This window comes from Oncorhynchus masou, chromosome 9 (genome assembly GCF_036934945.1).
Source record: "Oncorhynchus masou masou isolate Uvic2021 chromosome 9, UVic_Omas_1.1, whole genome shotgun sequence".
Taxonomy (NCBI): Eukaryota; Metazoa; Chordata; class Actinopteri; order Salmoniformes; family Salmonidae; genus Oncorhynchus; species Oncorhynchus masou.
Genome location: NC_088220.1, coordinates 13579469 through 13595566, shown reverse-complemented (window position 1 = coordinate 13595566; position 16098 = coordinate 13579469). Strand labels below are relative to the sequence as shown.

The 16098-nt window shown below is 38.5% G+C and overlaps 1 protein-coding gene across 2 annotated transcripts; it reads right to left on the bottom strand.

Moving 5' to 3' along the window:
• Positions 1-2554: 2554 nt before the first annotated feature.
• Positions 2555-10633, bottom strand: LOC135545545 (C4b-binding protein alpha chain-like). 2 transcript variants are annotated; one of them, XM_064973215.1, is made up of 8 exons: positions 10498-10633; positions 8147-8246; positions 7750-7823; positions 7342-7524; positions 6895-7074; positions 3925-3953; positions 3641-3715; positions 2555-2744 (listed from the first exon to the last, which is right to left on the bottom strand). In XM_064973215.1, exons 1-8 carry the CDS (start codon positions 10577-10579, stop codon positions 2682-2684), a joined length of 786 nt encoding a protein of 261 aa, XP_064829287.1. In that variant the 5' UTR covers positions 10580-10633; the 3' UTR covers positions 2555-2681. The 2 variants fall into 2 exon arrangements, with proteins under 2 accessions (XP_064829287.1, XP_064829289.1); XM_064973217.1 differs by lacking the exon at positions 3925-3953.
• Positions 10634-16098: the final 5465 nt, after the last annotated feature.

Here is a 16098-nt window from a genome sequence, read left to right as displayed (position 1 = left end):
GAAGTGGGGTCCACGTCCGGAGCCGGAACCGCCACCATGGACAGACGCCCACCCGGACCCTCCCTATGGTTTTGAGGTGCGTTCGGGAGTTCGCACCTTAGGGGGGTGGTTCTGTCCCGCCTTGGTCTTAGTATTTTGTGTTTTAGTTTATTAGTTAGTCAGACCAGGGTGTGACATGGGTTTATTGTATTGTATTTTCGTATTGGGGTTTGTAGTGTTTGGGATTGTAGCTGATTAGGGGTGTGTGTGTTTAATAGGTTTGGCTGCCTGAGGCGGTTCTCAATCAGAGTCAGGTGATTCTCGTTGTCGCTGATTGGGAACCGTATTTAGGTAGCCTGGTTTTCGCTTTGCATTTCGTGGGTGATTGTTCCTGTCTCTGTGTAGTGTGCACCAGTCAGGCTGTAATAGGTTTCACGTTCTGTTTGTTGTTTTTGTATTTATTAGTTATTCGTGTATAGTTCGTTCGTTTGTCTTCCTAATAAAACATGAGTAACTTACACGCTGCATTTCGGTCCGACTCTCCTTCAACAAAAGAAGAACGCCGTTACATAGAATCTGGACATGTACCTATAAACCTGTAGAATCTGGACATGTACCTATAAACTGGTGGAATCTGGACATATACCTATAAACTGGTAGAATCTGGACATGTACCTATAAACTGGTAGAATCTGGACATGTACCTATAAACTGGTAGAATCTGGCCATGTACCTATAAACTGGTAGAATCTGGACATGTACCTATAAACTGGTGGAATCTGGACATGTACCTATAAACTGGTAGAATCTGGCCATGTACCTATAAACTGGTAGAATCTGGCCATGTACCTATAAACTGGTAGAATCTGGACATGTACCTATAAACTGGTGGAATCTGGACATGTACCTATAAACTGGTAGAATCTGGCCATGTACCTATAAACTGGTAGAATCTGGACATGTACCTATAAACTGGTGGAATCTGGACATGTACCTATAAACTGGTAGAATCTGGACATGTACCTATAAACTGGTAGAATCTGGACATGTACCTATAAACTGGTAGAATCTGGCCATGTACCTATAAACTGGTAGAATCTGGCCATGTACCTATAAACTGGTAGAATCTGGCCATGTACCTATAAACTGGTAGAATCTGGACATGTACCTATGAACTGGTGGAATCTGGACATGTACCTATAAACTGGTAGAATCTGGCCATGTACCTATAAACTGGTAGAATCTGGACATGTACCTATAAACCTGTAGAATCTGGACATGTACCTATAAACCTGTAGAATCTGGACATGTACCTATAAACCTGTAGAATCTGGACATGTACCTATAAACCTGTAGAATCTGGACATGTACCTATAAACCTGTAGAATCTGGACATGTACCTATAAACCTATAGAATCTGGACATGTACCTATGAACTGGTGGAATCTGGACATGTACCTATAAACCTGTAGAATCTGGACATGTACCTATAAACCTGTAGAATCTGGACATGTACCTATAAACCTGTAGAATCTGGACATATACCTATAAACTGGTGGAATCTGGACATGTACCTATAAACTGGTGGAATCTGGACATGTACCTATAAACTGGTGGAATCTGGACATGTACCTATAAACTGGTAGAATCTGGACATGTACCTATAAACTGGTAGAATCTGGACATGTACCTATAAACTGGTAGAATCTGGACATGTACCTATAAACTGGTTGAATAGATCAACATGACTTGGGAATTGTGTTGTGAATTGGGAATTATGTTGTGAATTTCAGCCAGGAATTCCATGTCACATGAATGGAAACCCCAGCCAGCCGAGCCCATAGACAAGGGGTGCACCACAAAGTTACCTGCTGTCCAACATTGCCTGTACAGTCCGTAAGTGTGCATCCCAAATGGCACCCTGTTCCCTACTGTTATCATAGCCATATGGACCCAGGTCAAAAGTAGTGCACTATCGAGGGAATATGGTGTCATTAGGGATGTAGCCTATGTCAGCAGCGGTTGGTTTAGTTCCTTCATGTGAAAGCAGAAGATGCCACAATGCTGTAAGCTTTTTCTGGCAGAGTCACTATACAACTATCAATAGGCTCAAAACAAACGAGAAAAATGTTCTGGAATGACAATGTGAATGAATTAATTTACCCACATAGGATTGATGGAAATTCTGAAACACACACAGACACACACACACACACATAGGGGTTAGAAACATGCACACTCTCACGCTCTCTCACACACAAATACCATTCAAGAGTATCACAGCTCAAGTCCATATATATTATATGGGTATGTGAAGCTCCAGTCCATATATATTATGTGGGTATGTGAAGCTCAAGTCCATATATATTATGTGGGTATGTGAAGCTCAAGTCCATATATATTATGTGGGTATGTGAAGTTCAAGTCCATATATATTATGTGGGTATGTGAAGCTCCAGTCCATATATATTATGTGGGTATGTAAAGCTCAAGTGAATACTTTGCTGACCTCTAGTGGTAGAGAGGGAGAAAAGTGTCTGGCTCAAGAAGTATGGAATGATACCAGAAGTCAAGCTACTTTTTAGAAGACATGTATTGTTACTACTGTAAAAGCTACAGGTGTAAAGGTTCATTTTGATGTCCTGAATGTCCTTCCCAATGTGATGAGTTTAATTGTTTTTTGGTCTAAATCTGTCATTTCCTCATCCAGGGGAGCATGAGTTCGACCTCCGGGATTTTGTTGGAAACCCAGTTACATAATTTGTCTGAAAAAAAGGAAGTTGCGGAATGTAAAAAGTTGGATTGAAATCATAAAAATTACACCTCAAAAGAATGAAAAACAATACAATACAAAACAATTGAATAATCTGAATGAACCACCCGAGGCTTCACAGCACAATATAACTGCAGGCTACAGAGAATGGCTACAGAGAATACCTACAGAGAATACCTACAGAGAATACCTACAGAGAATACCTACAGAGAATACCTACAGTGATAACCTACAGAGAATACCTACAGAGAATACCTACAGAGAATACCTACAGAGAAAACCTACAGAGAATACCTACAGTGATAACCTACAGTGATAACCTACAGAGAATACCTACAGAGAGAACCTACAGAGAGAACCTACAGAGAATACCTACAGTGATAACCTACAGTGAAAATCTACAGAGAGAACCTACAGAGAATACCTACAGAGAATACCTACAGTGATAACCTACAGTGAAAATCTACAGAGAGAACCTACAGAGAATACCTACAGTGATAACCTACAGAGAAAACCTACAGAGAATACCTACAGAGAATACCTACAGTGATAACCTACAGAGAAAACCTACAGAGAGAACCTACAGTGAAAATCTACAGAGAATACCTACAGAGAATACCTACAGAGAGAACCTACAGAGAATACCTACAGAGAATACCTACAGAGAATACCTACAGAGAATACCTACAGAGAATACCTACAGAGAATGCCTACAGAGAAAACCTACAGAGATAACCTATATAGAATACCTACAGTGATAACCTACAGTGAATACCCACAGAGAATACCTACAGAGATAACTTACAAAAATAACCTACAGAGATAACTTGAAAACAGTTGTGCATACAGCTATTCATATAGTTACTTATAAACCACACAATGACTTACTGAGTCCACCTTTGATTTCATCTCCAATCTTGGAAAAAAAAACATTTTCAGCTTCAGGGTTGCTGTCTTTTGACACTATAATGCAAACATAAGTTGTCATAGAAATTAGTTTTCAGATGTTCGTCGGGTGTCTTGCTATAACAGCAGAGCAGACCGCATCTCCTCCTTCCATGTCTTGGAACAGGTAACTAGTTCAAGGTCCTGTTCTCTCTGCTTTCATTGTAAGACGATACAAATTCTGAATAAATATCCACCATTCTTGAAACAATTATATGATAAGTAACCATTATGTCGAACATCCGGTCAGCAAGTGCTGAAACATAAACACAAGGAGAGAATTATTTGATAGTGTTCTAATAACTAAGACAATAGGTTATGTGATAATGTTCTAATACCTAAGTCCATTATGTCATAGTGTTCTAATAACTAAGACAAGTCCATTATGTCAAAGTGTTCTAATAACTAAGACAAGAGGTTATGTGATAATGTTCTAATACCTAGGACAAGTCCATTATGTCATAGTGTTCTAATAACTAAGACAAGTCCATTATGTCAAAGTGTTCTAATAACTAAGACAAGTCCATTATGTCATAGTGTTCTAATAACTAAGACAAGTCCATTATGTCATAGTGTTCTAATAACTAAGACAAGTCCATTATGTCATAGTGTTCTAATAACTAGGACAAGTCCATTATGTCATAGTGTTCTAATAACTAAGACAAGTCCATTATGTCATAGTGTTCTAATAACTAAGACAAGTCCATTATGTCATAGTGTTCTAATAACTAAGACAAGTCCATTATGTCATAGTGTTCTAATAACTAGGACAAGTCCATTATGTCATAGTGTTCTAATAACTAAGACAAGTCCATTGTGTCATCGTGTTCTAATAACTAAGACAATAGGTTATGTGATAATGTTCTAATACCTAGGACAAGTCCATTATGTCATAGTGTTCTAATAACTAAGACAAGTCCATTATGTCAAAGTGTTCTAATAACTAAGACAAGAGGTTATGTGATAATGTTCTAATACATAGGACAAGTCCATTATGTCATAGTGTTCTAATAACTAAGACAAGTCCATTATGTCAAAGTGTTCTAATAACTAAGACAAGTCCATTATGTCAAAGTGTTCTAATAACGAAGACAAGTCCATTATGTCATAGTGTTCTAATAACTAAGACAAGTCCATTATGTCATAGTGTTCTAATAACTAAGACATGTCCATTATGTCAAAGTGTTCTAATAACTAAGACAAGAGGTTATGTGATAATGTTCTAATACATAGGACAAGTCCATTATGTCATAGTGTTCTAATAACTAAGACAAGTCCATTATGTCATAGTGTTCTAATAACTAAGACAAGTCCATTATGTCATAGTGTTCTAATAACTAAGACAAGTCCATTATGTCAAAGTGTTCTAATAACTAAGACAAGAGGTTATGTGATAATGTTCTAATACATAGGACAAGTCCATTATGTCATAGTGTTCTAATAACTAAGACAAGTCCATTATGTCATAATGTTCTAATAACTAAGACAAGTCCATTATGTCATAGTGTTCTAATAACTAAGACAAGTCCATTATGTCATAGTGTTCTAATAACTAAGACAAGTCCATTATGTCAAAGTGTTCTAATAACTAAGACAAGAGGTTATGTGATAATGTTCTAATACATAGGACAAGTCCATTATGTCATAGTGTTCTAATAACTAAGACAAGTCCATTATGTCATAGTGTTCTAATAACTAAGACAAATCCATTATGTCATAGCGTTCTAATAACTAAAACAAGCCCATTATGTCATAGTGTTCTAATAACTATAATAACTCTAATAATGGACTTGTCTTAGTTATTAGAACACTATGACATAATGGACTTGTTTTAGTTATTAGAACACTATGACATAATGGACTTGTCTTAGTTATTAGAACACTATTGCATAATGGAGATAAGTCCATTATGTCATAGTGTTCTAATAACTAAGACAAGTCCATTGTGTCATCGTGTTCTAATAACTAAGACAATAGGTTATGTGATAATGTTCTAATACCTAGGACAAGTCCATTATGTCATAGTGTTCTAATAACTAAGACAAGTCCATTATGTCAAAGTGTTCTAATAACTAAGACAAGAGGTTATGTGATAATGTTCTAATACATAGGACAAGTCCATTATGTCATAGTGTTCTAATAACTAAGACAAGTCCATTATGTCAAAGTGTTCTAATAACTAAGACATGTCCATTATGTCAAAGTGTTCAAATAACTAAGACAAGAGGTTATGTGATAATGTTCTAATACATAGGACAAGTCCATTATGTCATAGTGTTCTAATAACTAAGACAAGTCCATTATGTCATAATGTTCTAATAACTAAGACAAGTCCATTATGTCATAGTGTTCTAATAACTAAGACAAGTCCATTATGTCATAGTGTTCTAATAACTAAGACAAGTCCATTATGTCAAAGTGTTCTAATAACTAAGACAAGAGGTTATGTGATAATGTTCTAATACATAGGACAAGTCCATTATGTCATAGTGTTCTAATAACTAAGACAAGTCCATTATGTCAAAGTGTTCTAATAACTAAGACAAGTCCATTATGTCAAAGTGTTCTAATAACGAAGACAAGTCCATTATGTCATAGTGTTCTAATAACTAAGACAAGTCCATTATGTCATAGTGTTCTAATAACTAAGACATGTCCATTATGTCAAAGTGTTCTAAGAGGTTATGTGATAATGTTCTAATACATAGGACAAGTCCATTATGTCATAGTGTTCTAATAACTAAGACAAGTCCATTATGTCATAGTGTTCTAATAACTAAGACAAGTCCATTATGTCAAAGTGTTCTAATAACTAAGACAAGAGGTTATGTGATAATGTTCTAATACATAGGACAAGTCCATTATGTCATAGTGTTCTAATAACTAAGACAAGTACATTATGTCATAGTGTTCTAATAACTAAGACAAGTCCATTATGTCATAATGTTCTAATAACTAAGACAAGTCCATTATGTCATAGTGTTCTAATAAACAAGACAAGTCCATTATGTCATAGTGTTCTAATGACTAAGATGAGGGCTTATGTCATAGTAGTTTTCTAAGACAAGGACATGTGATTTAAAATAAACAATCTAAATGGATCACAATAGTTCTTTCATAGTAAAACACTTATCTATGAACCAATCCAAGTTAGACAAGACAGACCTATTAAATCATGTGTGCACAATGCATCTTACCTTTGCATGTTGGGTATGATGCTGACCAGCGGCTGTCTATTTCACAGGTAAGACCTGATTCACCTTCCATTTCATATCCTTTTTCACATTTATATCTGATGAAAGACTTGTATTTGTATGGAGGCATATGTCCCTCTACGCGGAAAGCTTTATCGATGTTAGGTGTTGGACAAGTTATGTCTAGGATACAAGAAATAGGACCAACCACATCACCATGTGTAACATATCCAATTCATGTTTTACCTACAAGTAAATGTAGGTCTTTGATGATGAACCAATAGGAATATACCAATTAATCAACCAATCAGCCAATTAAAAAATATATCATGCAATCAATCAGTAATTCAATTGATCAATCAATTGTTCAATCTGTGATTTTTTTAAAGCATAATGGAATAGTTTATTATTTATTCAGTAACACCTTCTATGTTATGTTCTGAAACATACCGATACATTTAGGTGGATTTGGCTCAAACTGTCCTGTTTCAGAGCAGTGTAAGAACCTGGGTCCATCCAGAGTCAGTTGCCTGTCACACTGATACTCCACCACCTCTCTGTAGGTATACGACTCTTCAGCTCTGTTCAACAGACTTCCATTGGCAACAACAGGAGGCGATCCACACTTCACCACTGCAACATCAAAAATATATGAACAAATTAATAATGGTGTGTTCACATTCATTTTTTTATGAATCAGTTATTGGTTGTGTGTGTGTGTGTGTGTGTGTGTGTGTGTGTGTGTGTGTGTGTGTGTGTGTGTGTGTGTGTGTGTGTGTGTGTGTGTGTGTGCGTGTGCGAGTGTGCGTGTGTGTGAGTGTGCGTGAGTGTGCGTGAGTGTGCATGTGTGAGTCTGACCTTCACAGATAGCGACTCTGCCAGACCACCCTGCTGCCATGCAATTCCGTACTTTGGAACCCACAATGTAATGTCTGAAAACAAGGACAAAATATTCAACTCAAATAGAAGACAGAAAAAAGGTTATACAGTAGCTAACCAAGTCCTTCATATATATCGCCTATTATTGAACAAGAATGTAAATTCCGAGTTCTATATAGAGCATTTAGCGGTGCCATATAAGAAGCAAGTATTTTTTTACAATAAGGGTTGATTGGGGTTCTAAGTATAATATTTTGCTGTGCTATAATATATATTTATATGTTTTTTTAATTTAACCTTTATTTGACTGTGCTATAATATGATGCAAGAAACCTACTGGTGAGAAGGTCCTGTTCTGTGAGTGTGTACTACTGACCCTTTGTCACACTGGGCTGTTACTCTGGCTCCAAACTCCACCCCCTCTGTGAGGTCATACCTGCCATTCATCACTTCTCCAGGGGAGCCACAGGATATCCCTGCACAGACATGATAACACGATAACAGAATCGTAAGTTTAGATTGATAAAATGATAAATGATAACAAATACATAACTCAGCTCATCCTGTAGTTATGATTAGAGATTGGCATGCATTATAAAGATTCTCATAGACAGTGTGTTTAATATAAAGTGCATTAAGATATTCTCATAGACAGTGTGTATAATATAAAGTACATTAAGATATTCTCATGGTCAATGTGTTAATTATAAAGTACATTTGGAGATTCTCATAGACCAGTGGTCAACAACCTTTTCTGAGTCAAGATCACTTTGTGAGTCAAAATGCAATCTACAGCTCAGATTTGTTTTAAACATGACTTAAAAAACATAAGCATATGAACATGAACCAATTAAAAATAGTTATTTATCCATAAGGTTTGTGCAGTAGGCGATTGGCCCAATACATTATCACTGCATATTGACCAAGAAAGAGAGTGATGGAGTGCTGCATCAGTTGACCTGCCCTGCACAATCACCCGACCTCAACCCAATTGAGATGGTTTGGGACAACTTTGACCGCAGAGTGGAGGAAAATCAGCAAACAAGTGTTCAGCATATGTGGGAATTCCTTCAAGACTGTTGGAAAAGCATTCCTCATGAAGCCAATAGTGTGCAAAGCTGTCATCAAGGCAATGGTGGCTACTTTATAGAATCTCAAATATAAAATATATTTTGATTTGTTTATTAACACGTTTTTGTTACTACATGATTGCATATGTGTTATTCATAGTTGTGATGTCTATTATTCTACCATGTAGAAAATAGTGAAAATAAAGAAAAACCCTTGAATGAGTCGGTGTGTCCAAAATGTTGACTGGTACTGTATATATATATATTTATTTATATATGTTTTACTGGACTGATGGCATGTATCTAATGGTCAGTCTGAGTGAAGGGAGGTAGCAGCGACGAGCCTCTTCCCCGACTCACCGCCCCTTCGCTCTCCCGAACTCTGCTGAGGAAAAGGGACACAGTCTTCCAGCTGATGACGAAACTCCAGTTTTACTGCTTTATTTCTGTCCCATTCATGTTACTTCTATGACCAGAGAAAGCAAAATATTCCTCGATATTAAAAAGGACACAAGCCGCTAATAATAACAACGCAAGCTTATTGTTCATTGCAGCTGCAATGCTTTTAAAGAGTGTTGACAGTGCTGAATAACTACTGAAAACAGAAACTTACTCATAAGAACAACAGCTCTTTGCTGTATTCATTGTGTATCTCTGTTGTAATGGTTTAATGGTTTTTAAATCGCACAGTATTAACTTTGCTGTGCGTTTAGTGCTTATTTTGACAGTCTGGCTCAAAGAAACAGTGCAGACACGGTGATCTGAGCTATCTGATTAGCTAGCGGTTTGCCTATAGGTGCACTTGATTGGCTCGCTGGGTCTGCCAGGTAGGTGGATATCCACCTTCAGACACATGACATTGTTTAAATGGAAACCCTTTGTCTTCCTGGTGCTAAGGCTGCTGAATCAAGTGCAGCTACCGACAAAAAATAGGAACACAAGGCTTTATTGTTGGGTTTTTACAGAAATGTTTGGTGATCGACTAAGAATGACTTAAAGACTAACCAGTCGATCGCGATCGAAACGGTTGGTGACCACTGTCATAGACAATGTGTTAAATATAAAGTACATTAGGAGATTCAAATAGACAATGTGTTAAATATAAAGTACATTAGGAGATTCAAATAGACAATGTGTTAAATATAAAGTACATCAGGAGATTCTCATAGACAATGTGTTAAATATAAAGTACATAAGGAGATTCTCATAGACAGTGTGTAAAGTGACAATAGTCACTTCCAGTCATGTACATTTTACGGCTCCGTTTACACAGGCAGCCTAATGTAGATACTTGTTTACTATTATTGGTATTTTGACAAATCAGGTCAGGTATTTTAGGCTGCCTGAGTAAACGCAGCCTTCGTGTCACATGAAATGAATAGTCATGTAAATGACATGCTCCGGCAGGTAGATGTCACATTTTTCCAGGTTTCACCGAGACAGGTGATGGTTATCGCAAATCCGACATAACCAACATCACACTTGAAAACAACTTTCGACCCCGCGGGGAAAGACTCTTGGTGTAATGTCGTCTCCTGACAGGCTCATGTGGCTCCCTCCTTTGTTGGTCAATATTTGTATGTTTTGAAAATTACGACATAAACATTCCAATGCACAGTAAGAACATGACTGGCAAAATATGGAAAAGTGACTTTACCTTGAAAAGTTTCAACCTCAAACGTAAGGTAAACGAGCCATATTGTAAAAACAACAAAACATGCATCCCTGCAGATCGGCATTCTGGTAATACCTTCTTCTCCTGAGTGAAACCGAGCTGAAACAGTGAGATACTGAAGCGCTGTATATATATAGTTGTTTTGTCCTCACTCACTGGCCATGACTCAATATGACAAACACAACTGAGAACAACAAACAAACCCACACACACACACACACACACACACACACACACACACACACACACACACACACACACACACACACACACACACACACACACACACACACACACACACACACACACACACACACACACACACACACACACACACACACACACACACACACACACGGTGGAAACCTCCCTGTCTGGATGTGAAATGACATGTTAAGTAAGGTGACGTGATCTTGGTGTCATGGGTCCAAATCATAAAGGTATTTAGAGTTAAATCCACAATATTAGGGGGTGGCAGGGTAGCCTAGTGGTTAGAGTGTTGGACTAGTAACCGGAAGGTTGCAAGTTCAAGTCCTTGAGCTGACAAGGTACAAATCTGTCGTTCTGCCCCTGAACAGGCAGTTAACCCACTGTTCCTAGGCCGTCATTGAAAATAAGAATTTGTTCTTAACTGACTTGCCTAGTTAAATAAGGGTAAAATAAAGGAAGTTGGATCATCAATCCTCCAACTGTTCATAGACATCTCTATTTCTGGATGCTTGGACATCGTGTAGCTGCTGGAGGACTTAAATAGAGCAGCCCAAGGGACTTCACCTACAGTGTTCTTTACCCAGTCCGCATGCTTGCATTTGCAGCTTGCAGAGCTGGGCAAAAATCAAACAAGTGTGCTGAAGGACATCCCTGAATGTGTGTGTGTGCGTGTGTGTGTGTATGTGCCCTTTCACATCAGTCACTGACCTTCACAGATAGCGAGTCTGGCAGACCACCCTGATGCAATTTGATACTTTGGAACCCAATATGTAATGTCTGAAAACAAGGACAGAATATTCAACTCAAATAGAAGACAGAAAACAGGTTCTAAATAACCAGAACAGGTTCTATTACTTTATTTATTGCCCCCTCTTTTTGAAAAAAAAAATATGAGATCTATATAGAACATTTAGCGGTGCCATGAAAGAAGCAAGTCATTTTTTTACAATAAGGGTTGATTGGGGTTCTATATAAGACCTTTAGCTGTGCTATAATATGATGCAACAAATCTACTAGAGAGAAAGTCCTGTCCTGTGAGTGTAGGACAACTCTACTAGTACATCTACGGGAGAGAAGGCCCTGTCCTCTGAGTGTAGGACAACTCTACTAGGACATCTACGGGAGAGAAGGCCCTGTCCTCTGAGTGTAGGACAACTCTACTAGGACATCTACGGGAGAGAAGGCCCTGTCCTCTGAGTGTAGGACAACTCTACTAGGACATCTACGGGAGAGAAGGCCCTGTCCTCTGAGTGTAGGACAACTCTACTAGGACATCTACGGGAGAGAAGGCCCTGTCCTCTGAGTGTAGGACAACTCTACTAGGACATCTACGGGAGAGAAGGCCCTGTCCTCTGAGTGTAGGACAACTCTACTAGGACATCTACGGGAGAGAAGGTCCTGTCCTCTGAGTGTAGGACAACTCTACTAGTACATCTACGGGAGAGAAGGTCCTGTCCTGTGAGTGTAGGACAACTCTACTAGTACATCTACGGGAGAGAAGGTCCTGTCCTCTGAGTGTAGGACAACTCTACTAGGACATCTACGGGAAAGAAGGGCCTGTCCTCTGAGTGTAGGACAACTCTACTAGGACATCTACGGGAAAGAAGGGCCTGTCCTGTGAGTGTAGGACAACTCTACTAGGACATCTACGGGAGAGAAAGTTCTGTCCTCTGAGTGTAGGACAACTCTACTAGTACATCTACGGGAGAGAAGGGCCTGTCCTCTGAGTGTAGGACAACTCTACTAGTACATCTACGGGAGAGAAGGCCCTGTCCTGTGAGTGTAGGACAACTCTACTAGTACATCTACGGGAGACAAGGCCCTGTCCTCTGAGTGTAGGACAACTCTACTAGTACATCTACGGGAGAGAAGGCCCTGTCCTCTGACTGTAGGACAACTCTACTAGTACATCTACGGGAGAGAAGGTCCTGTCCTGTAAGTGTAGGACAACTCTACTAGTACATCTACGGGAGAGAAGGCCCTGTCCTGTGAGTGTAGGACAACTCTACTAGTACATCTACGGGAGAGAAGGGCCTGTCCTGTGAGTGTAGGACAACTCTACTAGTACATCTACGGGAGAGAAGGTTCTGTCATGTGAGTGTAGGACAACTCTACTAGTACATCTACGGGAGAGAAGGCCCTGTCCTGTGAGTGTAGGACAACTCTACTAGGACATCTACGGGAAAGAAGGGCCTGTCCTCTGAGTGTAGGACAACTCTACTAGGACATCTACGGGAGAGAAGGTCCTGTCCTGTGAGTGTGTACTACTGACCCTTTGTCACACTTGGCTGTTACTCTGGTTCCAAACTCCACCCCCTCTGTGAGGTCATACCAACCATTCATCACTTCTCCAGGGGAGCCACAGGATATCCCTGCACAATGTGTAAAACCTCAATTGTCACATGAGTCATTTTCATTATATGGCTGCATCAAGTCATCAAAAAATATATGGCTGCATTTACACAGGCAGCCTAATGCAGATCAGCTCTTTTGTCAATAATTGGGCATAACATCAAATTTCGGCTGCTTGAGTAAACGCAGTCTTAGTGACGCATAGAATGGATAGTCATGTAAATAACATACTCTGGCAGGTGTATTCCACTTTGCTCCAAGCGTCACCGAGACAAGTGATAGTCATCGCAAGACCGACATAACCAACGTCACACTAAAACACGACCTTCAGCAACTGCCAGGAAAGACTCTTGGGTAATGTAGTCTCCTGACATGCTCATGTTGCTCGCTCCTTTGGGTTTGGAACATTGGGCTAAAAGAGAATTTGTTGTCAACATTTTTTTACACTTTGGTAAAAAAAAGCCCATTTATAATAAAGCATTGCATATATCTATGTTCGTAGTAGCATACAGTTGAGGAGACACGTTTATCACACGTAGTTTTTTTTAGCAGGATCTGGGGAAGGAAATGTGCCTTTTATAAATGCATTTCCTGCAATTCTCTTTCATTTATATGATAGAAGACTGAATATTTTTTTAATGTAAAAAAATGGCAAAATGCAGAATTCTGTGCAACTTACTATTCAGATAGCATGCAGTTTATTGTATTTGTAAAAAAAGAAGATGTATTTATAATAATCTGTTCTATAATTATTGTATATCATTATTAGTATTGTAGACCTATTTATTAATCTAAACCAGTTATTGAAATATGCTAAATGTGTTTCGTTTCATTCTGTTGAGACATTTTTGTTGGTTAAATTCAGTTTGATCGGCATTTAATTGTGTGCTCCATATTTAGTTTAAGATGGGTTATAAGTAGGCCTTTTGTCAAATAAATGCAATGAGTCTATTGCTGTCATTTGTTTGGTATGGTAGGCACTAGTTTTTCTTGGTAATTGCTGCAATACAGCCTTTTCAAACTTCTGTGAAGGTTTAAACCAGTTCGCAAGTGTTTTGTTTAATTTTCATTGTTTCATACAACTGTATTGTTGTGTTTGCCACAATATTATAAAATGCTTGTATTTTCCATATAAACAATGGATTGACTTACTTTGATATTACCCTAATAAAGTTTCGAAAATGTTGTGAAAGTTTGGTGTGGTGTGGCTATTACCCTATTATACCGCTGGCCTGTGATATGAAGGCAGTGCACACCAGTGCTCCCACTGACTCTTACAGTTGAATTTGAGGTGAGGAAGAATGTTTAAGGCCGACCAGAGTTACTCCTATAATTTAACAATATAATGCTTATCTTTATTAATAAATATTCTGATCGAAAAAATAACGAATTAGCCTCCTGTCCCCTATATTTGTATAGCAGACGCAGTAGTCATCTGACATAAAGAAATGCAAGTTGGTGTCATAGCATGTTGCAGGCTTATCTCTATCTCGCGATCACTCTGGGCCTAGGCTTAAACTAAACGTCTCTTTGTTTATATTTAATTTGATTCATATTTAAATCATACAGTGGACGCCTAAGCCTACAGGTTTATGCATGCAATGCCCTGTTGCATTTAGTGCTTATATCTCTGACAGGTGAGCAGTGAGGTGGACATTTGTTGTTTAAACAAAGGAAAAAACTAATAGAACAACAGGCTATACAGTTTTGCATATCCTACACATCGAAACACAAGGAATAAATGGGACTCATTTCGCCAATATCCCTAATTTATTGACGCTCTGGTCGCGTGGTTGGACGCCCTAATGGGTTTCGCACCAAATGAAAATGGATGACAGGTATATTTCTCAAATGTCTGATGATATTAAAATCTTCTCCCAGTCCCAGTCCAAATTTTGCTAACGGAAACCCTGTTATTTGGTATATGTGTTTTCCTAACGGAAACCCTGGTATTTGGTATATGTGTTTTCCTAACGGAAACCCTGGTATTTGGTATATGTGTTTTCCTAACGGAAACCCTGGTATTTGGTATATGTGTTTTCCTAACGGAAACCCTGGTATTTGGTATATGTGTTTTCCTAACGGAAACCCTGGTATTTGGTATATATGTTTTCCTAACGGAAACCCTGGTATTTGGTATATGTGTTTTCCTAACGGAAACCCTGGTATTTGGTATATGTGTTTTCCTAAAAGAAACCCTGGTATTTGGTATATGTGTTTTCCTAACGGAAACCCTGGTATTTGGTATATGTGTTTTCCTAAAGGAAACCCTGGTATTTGGTATATATGTTTTCCTAACGAAAACTCTTGCCACTAGTGTATGTTTGGTGTGCATTTGGAAAGTATTCAGACCCCTTTACTTTTCCACATTTTGATACTTCACAACTAAAATTGATTAAATACATGTTCTTCCTCATCAATCTACACACAATATCCCATAATGAAAAAAACGAATAACAGGTTTTTAGAAATGTTTGCAAATGCATTAAAAAAAACAGAAATACCTAATTTACATAAGTATTCAGACCCGTTGCTATGAGACTCTAAATTGAGCTCAGGTGCATCCTGTTTACATTGATCATCCTTGAGTTATTTCTACAACTTGATTGGAGTCAACCTGTGGTGAATGCAATTGATTGGACATTATTTGAGGCCCCCGAGTGGCGCAGAGTTCTAAGGCACTGCATCTCAGTGCAAGAGGCATCACTACAGTCCCTGGTTCAAATCCAGGCTGCACATGATTGGGAGTCCCATAGGGCGGTGCACATCGTCCGTGTCTTTCCAGGGTAGGCTGTCATTGTAAATAAGAATTTCTTCTTAACTAACTTGACTAGTTAAATGAAGGTTCAAATATATATATATCATTTGTAAAGGCACACACCTGCCTATGTAAGGCACCACAGTTGACAGTGCATGTCATAGAAAACACCAAGCCATGAGGTTGAAGGAATTGTCTGTAGAGATCTGAGACAGGATTGTGTTGAGATACAGGATTGGGGAAGGGTTCCAAAAAATGTCTGC

Coding starts and splice junctions, on each gene's coding strand:
- LOC135545545 (XM_064973215.1), bottom strand. CDS start 10,579: ATGCCGATCTGCAGGGATGCATGTTTTGTTGTTTTTACAATATGGCTC. Junction 7,824..8,146: donor ACAGCCCAGTGTGACAAAGG/GTCAGTAGTACA, acceptor CCTTGTTTTCAG/ACATTACATTGTGGGTTCCA. Junction 7,525..7,749: donor CAGAGTCGCTATCTGTGAAG/GTCAGACTCACA, acceptor TTGATGTTGCAG/TGGTGAAGTGTGGATCGCCT.